The following is a 7125-nucleotide window of genomic DNA, read 5'->3' as shown; positions in this document are numbered from 1 at the left end:
CCGTGGACGACACGACGGAGCTGCCATCACCGGAGTCCACTCGGATAGGCCCCCCAGTCCCCCAAACGCCGATGTTCGCACTCAGAAACGGCAGTAGGAAGTAATGATTCTGGTGAGACCTACTACAATACGCTGAACAATGCCGTAGTTGATGTAAGGCCTAGATAACACGCAAACACGATAGGGCAACTTCCTATTTATGAAATAGATTGGCTTCTAAACAAATTTGAAAAAGCTCCAGCTCACACTTCTTACGGGTATCGACTCTTTGCGTTGAGGTTGCTGATGGAGCGGCGGCGGTTTATTTGCCCATCGAATGTGGAAGCATGGCTGAGGGGCCCTCCGGATAATATGTGGTCTCGTTTCCCATTCAAGCCGTTCAATCCCTGCCGGCAGCGTCTCTTTGTTGTAACAGAGATCATCGGGCTATAACCTACCCCTCCATGGATCAGCAATTCTTCAAAGGGCTTTCCTTGATTAAGATGAACTGTTCTCAGACAACAGCGTTTTGCCGAATCGACTCACGATTGTGAGCCCCCCCTCCCCCTCTCATGGAATCAATCGGTTCCAAACCGAAGACGTAAGACTCCAGGACGCATCGCCTTCGATGCTACGCAAGGCTATGTCACCTAGGCGAAACCTGATAGTGGCTATATTCTTAGACAAATAACTTTCCAAGCAACAAAGATTTCCGTTTAAGGGAGCGAAGCAATAGAATTTCTGAGTACACTATACCGCGCATCGATCTCCGCCTGTATATAAGCTGGTAATATGAGATAGCTTAAGAATGCAACGCTTTATCGACACAACCAGGTTGACACTGTTCTAGCTGAAGAGCAACTTCGTCCCAGATCGCAGCAGCCCACTCTTCCCCTTCAGAGTTGGAAACCCATTCAGGAACCCATCGTCTATGATACAATTAGATGAGTTGCTTAAGAACGGCTATGCTGGACTGCTTACTCTGTATCTTCACAATATGAGAGATATCTGCCGTGGCTCTCTCTGCCGGCTGCCATACCGAACAAAAGCGATCGACTACCCCACTCAGCACTGCGGCCAACTATCAGACGCAAGACCGTGGTAATCATCTTTGTATACAACGTATAATAACGGACAAGGCCGGTATTACAGAGACCAGGGTTAACGAAGTTGACAACGACGCCTGTTTCCTCGACAGGAGCTAGCTCCACAAAACGTCGAATTGCGAGGATTTGTAGCAGCTTCGACAGGGCGTATCTGTTGACATTAGGACAAAGAAAGTAAGTTTCACGTCACCGGACTTGCCTGTTGACGCCATCCATGCTCCATTTTGCAGAGTTGTTCACATCGGTAAGAATACCGTGATTCTTGTCGATTTTGGCCCAATCACTCTTGCGGCCCCATGCAAGGCCACTTGTGAGGAAGCTGACTCTAGGTGTGCAGTTAAATTGTTTGACACCTTTTCGAAGGTAGGGCATCATCAGCACCGTGAGGAGTAGCGTTCCGACAACGTTGACGGCGATGCTACTTTCCATGCCTTCGACGATGCTCCACGATCCATCAGCCGCTGCAGCGTTGTTGATGAGCCCGTCAACTCTCTCCAAGTCTTCCTCGACCTTCGTAGCAAACCTCTTGACGGAATCAAAGTTGCCTACATCGAGTTCCCATATCTCTGCCACGCCCTTGACACCTGTTTCACTCTCAACTAGTGCAAGAGCATCCAGGCCTCTTTGCCGAGAGCGGACAGCCATGACAACCTTTTTGCAACCAAGGGTTACGAGATGCTTGACACATTCGAAACCAAGGCCACTGTTGGCTCCGGTGATAATGAAGACCTTGCCGGCGCACTCGGCAGAGGGCAGGGTAATGGGGAGAGAGCTGTACTGATACCGGAACAAGGTCAACGGTGCAAGCTCAGAAGACTTTTGCGAGGACATGGCAATTGTGAGTAAGTAAAAGATAAACTGGAGAGGTTAGGGGAAGGGCAATGATGTACAGGAAAGCAGCCCAGATGACACTCTTATATAGATCAGCAAGACATTGCTTGGTAGCGACCTGGCTTACGATTGTTCGGGCATGGTCTCCGTCTGAGACAATGTTCAAGCCCGCGAAACCCACTTTTCATGAAGCCAAGAACGTATCGAGGCGTTCGCCAAGGGACAGCTACTCTTGATTGGTAAGTTCAAGGGGGCGTTGATAAGTCACTGGGGAGGCAGGCCAATCAGGAATTGGCTTCCCAAAATGGCAACCAATTCCACATTGGTTGATCATTCTGTCAGCAAAAATTGCTGACGCGGCTTTGGGGCCGTGATTCATCTGCGAGGTTGTCATATGGGATAAATTCCACTCCGGAAAGATTCATGGCAAAGCTCGCCAAACTCGATAAGAGCCGGGTCCAATACGACTTTATATCTGAAGTTGCCCGAAGCAAATATCTACCGTTGGCCCAAACTGGCGGACTGCTCTAAGCACATCATCCACAGTGGATGAGCTGGTTCGTCCTGGAGCCCAGATATCCACGGATATCTCTTCAAAATAGTCATGGCCTGCGACCAGACCGAAATTCCCAACTTGCCCACTGTCTCTTTTAATTGTGGAATGAGCCAGCCGTGATCATCGTCCTCCAGGATTGTGCTACCAGAAGCCATCAGCATCCAAAAATGCGCCTCGACATGATCAACCATAGCTTCAACGAAGCTAGAGCAATTGAGTCGAGAGGCGCACTGACGAGAAACAAAACAGTATTGTTTTCGCCTCTGGTGATCGAAACGAAGCAACGCCAAAGTCATAAAAGAGGCCAGAACGATATGCGTTCCTCTAGCCACAGGATCCACCATATACTGTCCAGCGACAGTGTCGACACCCAACAGTCGATAGAACAGGGACATGACAGTTTCTTGAAGAAACCCCGGCCTCAGATCTGGGGTCGTAGCAGTAGCGGACATGAAGTGTGCCAGTCTTGCAATATCTCGAGCTATAAAGTAGAGCTGCTTGTTGGTTTCTTGAAGGGTTCGCCTGAAGGGGCCTGGGAGGTCAAAATCTGACAGAAACAACGGAGCTATGGTTGGCTCTGAAAACATTGGAGTAAACTCCAACTGCAATGGGATGCCAATCTGCATGGCGACATCGACATCGATTCTTGTATCGTTTGGTCAACTTTCTGTTCTACTACTGCACCTGAAAGGAATGCTACTGACCTTCTAACCTTATCCATGAGCGCCGGGCAAGCTACCAATGAGCCAATTCCACCCCTAAGATCAATGATCTTGATTAAACCCTTAAGATGCACCATCATCTTTTTGACGTCTTGCCTCAAATACGAGTGCAGACACATTGAGATGACGCTCGCAATAGAGATTTCCGAAAGCGCATCTTGACCGGCTAGCTTTGCATTGAGAAGTCGGAGGGCACTGCAGTGGTGGTGCATCTCTGCCCTTGTAGTGCTCTCTCCGTTGGTAATGCAATTGAAGCAAGCTGCTGACATGGCGAGAAAACTATGAAAGTCTGCAAAGTTAACAGGGCATGCATGCAAAAGAATTTTCATTGCGACCTACAAGCGTCATCGACGAAAAGATACTCAATAAATATAGCTTTCGACGCTCTTGACCCGAGGGAGAACTGAGGCGGATACACCATTTCGGAGAAGCGGAGCAAAACTGACCTAGTCAGATGTATGTTTCTCATACCAAAAGCAACGCTTCTCAACTTACATGACGATATATCTTTCCTATCTTGGTCAGATACGTGGTACGGAGATGTAATTCTTCCAAGCTCATCGCCGATATTAAAGAGTACTCTTGGCGAGAAGAGCTCGCCGGTATTTAACTCGTGCATGGATGATTGAGAGTAGTGGATCGGCGGAAAGGCAATATTGCTTTGTGTTTGTGTAATCTTGCTTCGGGAAATCGGAGCGACTTGCTGTTGTCGCCTTGGAAGTCGCTTCTTGCCCACGTTCTTGCCCCTCATGACATGGCTCCGTATTAATCGACGAGACACAGGGTTCACAGAACCGGTGTTAATGAACTGATATTCAGTGTCGCACATACTGGCGGTATATAATGAATCTTAGAACGAGGGATAAAAGTAAGAAGAAGAGAAGGTGGAGGACCCGTTGGCTTATGTGGGGCTATGGCCCCGGGCGATTTAATATAATATTATATCCATAATAACCGCTAGCCCCCCTCGACCGCTATATAACTAAGAAGATTTTTATTATTATAAAAATATTAAAATCATTATAAAGAAATATATAATAAATAAGGAAATTTAAAGAGTTTTATTACTTATATTATGATGAATTTTTATTTATATTATTCCTTATTTACTTAAAGAAGTTAAAAATATACTTATTAAGCTAATATAATAAATTTATATATAAATTTATAAAAATATTATATTTTTACTTCCTAATTATAATAAATATATATTTAAAGCCTATAAGTAAGCTAATTATACCTAATAATACCTTTTTAGCTAATATAAAGCTATTATAACCCTCTTATAGCTATATAGCTTATATTAATATAAGTATCTTTAATAAAATTACTTATAAAGGTAATAATACTATTATTACTACTATTTAGCTTTATTTACCTTTTAAACCTTTTTTTTTATACAATTATATTACTTTAAGATTTTTTTTAAGATAGGCTAAGAATATCTTAATTACCTTAAGTCCCTTATAAAGTTATTTTAATATATATTTATATATATATATCTTATACTTAGGTTAAGGCTTTAAGTATTATACTTATTTTAATTTTATAAGGGTTATATAATTACTTATAAAGCTATTAATAAGGCTACTTATTAAGTTAAGAGAAAAATATACTAAGCTATTTTAGGCTACTAAGTAATTTCTTATATATAAAAAAGGAAGTAAAGGCTATAAAGCTTTATATTTATTATTACTTTTATATACTTTAATTAAAAGACTTTTAGGCTCTTTTAAGAATTATATTTTTATTATTATTAATTAATTAATTACTCTTATTATTTTATATTATATTTACCTTATAAAAAAATATATAAGATTTTTTTTTAAAAAGACCTTAAAAAAGTTATATAGAAATTCTTCCCTTTTAGTTATATAATTTAATATGTTTTATTTCTGTAAAAAATTATAAGGCTTATAATACTACTTATAAGCTTACTTATAAGCCTACTTATAAAGATCTTTAAAAGCTATATAATATAACTTATAAGTTTACTTATAAAAGTTCTTATAATCCTAGTAAGGTACTTTATAAAGGAATTACTTATAGAGTTATTTATATATTACTTATAGCTTATAGGCTTAAAGGGATATTTTTTTTTTTTATAATAATATAAGACTAGCTATAAAGATTTTAAATAATATTAAAATTATAGATTTATAATAAGAATCTCTTAAGATTTTAAAAATAATAATAAATAATTATTTTTATAATATTATAAAAGGGATTTAAAGGAGGTATTATAAGTTATTACTAAAGGTAATAATCTTTTTTTATAAAAGGTTTTTAAGCCTTAAGGTAAGCTAAGGTAATATAATAATAAAAAAGCTTATATTATTATATAAACTTATACTTATATAAGTATAAAATAAAATAATATAATTATAATAAAATAAAATAAAAATAATAATACTTATAAGTAAAAAGATTAATAATAATATAAGTAATTATTATATATTAAATTTATATTACTTAAAGTAAGGATTAAATATTGTTATAAAAGTCTTAATAATTATAATAATAAAGGCTTTATACTTAAGGCTAAGAGGCTTAATATACTTAAATTAATAAAGTTTTATACCTTATTATTAATAGCTTTAATAATATATTAAAAATAACCTTATTTATAATAAATAAATTACCTCTTAATTAGCTAAAAAGCTTTTAATTCTTTTATATAATAATTCTCTTTTTTAATATTAACCTTTTAATTACCCTTATAATTTTTAATTAATTAAAAGTTAGAATTATTTTTATTAATATTACTAATAAAGATTTAATAATTATCATTATTATTTATAATAAAAATAAATTACTTAATTATATTATAATACTCTTTTATTAAGATGTTTAACCTATAGATTAAAGTAATACAATAAATATATATAAAAATAAACTTATTTATAATAAGTTTCTCTTTACTTAGATAATTATTAGCCTAAGCGATTAGCTCTATATAAGGCTTAAAAAAAAGGCTTTTAATAAAGCTTTTTAAGGTATTATATAGAAAAAATAGCTATAAAATAATAATTAAAAGATTATATTAATAATCTTTAATTATAAGATTTCTTTTCTATTTAGCCTCTTTTTAAATAATAATAATTATAACAATTAATTTAATTAAATTAAGGTAAAGCTCTTTAGGCTAAATAGACTTTAATATAAAATTAAGTAAAATAAAATATTTAATTAGCCTAAAAAGCTATTCTTTTAAGCTTTTAATAATATAATACTAAGTTAGCTATATAATAGATAATTTATAATATTAATTCTTACTAAAAATATTATTTATATCTTATAATATATATAATAAAGTATATTAAAGAGATATTATTATAGCTATAAATTAATTATAAAGCTAAAAGAGAAATATTAGGTTATAGGAGTAATTAATATTATAGATCTTAGAGATTAATATTAAAATTTAAACTTAAAAGTTTAGCGCTAATTAGCGATATTAGACTTAATAATAAAAGAAAATATAAGATTAATTTATTAAACTTATTTAATTAAATATAAGATATATATATCTCGGCCTATATAAATAAGTAATAATAATAATCTTAATAGTAGTTTTAATAATAGCTAGCGGTATTATAACTTCGGTTAATAAGCTAATAGCCCTATAGAGATAGCTTATAAGGATATAAAAAGCTTCTTACTAATAGGCATAGGCGACCTTTTATACCTTTATAATACCTTAATCGCGATAATTAAAAAGAAAGAAAGGGATTATACTTATAATATTAGTATATAAATAATAAGGTAATACTATAAATATATAAGCTATAAATAGCTTAGTAATCTCCCCTTATAAATATTTTGTCTTATTATTTATCTCTTAGCTATGTAATATCTTTATATATAGGCCGCGATTATTACTAACCGCGAGAACCTAGTCCTATAGACTTATAAGGGTATATTTAGGCAT

At 35.2% G+C, this 7125-nt stretch overlaps 2 protein-coding genes across 2 annotated transcripts; both read right to left on the bottom strand.

Annotated features, from left to right (window-relative positions):
- Positions 1–956: 956 nt before the first annotated feature.
- On the bottom strand, positions 957–1916 carry NECHADRAFT_56536 (uncharacterized protein; the record flags this gene model as incomplete). Its single annotated transcript, XM_003039189.1, has 2 exons — positions 957–1236; positions 1276–1916. 2 exons carry the CDS (start codon positions 1914–1916, stop codon positions 957–959), a joined length of 921 nt encoding a protein of 306 aa, XP_003039235.1.
- Positions 1917–2414: 498 nt separating this feature from the next.
- Positions 2415–4023, bottom strand: NECHADRAFT_89397 (uncharacterized protein; the record flags this gene model as incomplete). The annotated part of the gene is made up of 4 exons (XM_003039188.1): positions 2415–3117; positions 3177–3483; positions 3534–3635; positions 3690–4023. The coding sequence occupies 4 exons, from the start codon at positions 4021–4023 to the stop codon at positions 2415–2417; spliced, it is 1446 nt and encodes a 481-aa protein (XP_003039234.1).
- Between the last annotated feature and the right edge of the window lie 3102 nt (positions 4024–7125).

The sequence above is a fragment of the Fusarium vanettenii genome (genome assembly GCF_000151355.1).
Source record: "Fusarium vanettenii 77-13-4 unplaced genomic scaffold NECHAsca_141_unmapped, whole genome shotgun sequence".
Classification (NCBI taxonomy): domain Eukaryota; kingdom Fungi; phylum Ascomycota; class Sordariomycetes; order Hypocreales; family Nectriaceae; genus Fusarium; species Fusarium vanettenii.
This window is presented reverse-complemented; position numbering and strand designations above follow the sequence as displayed.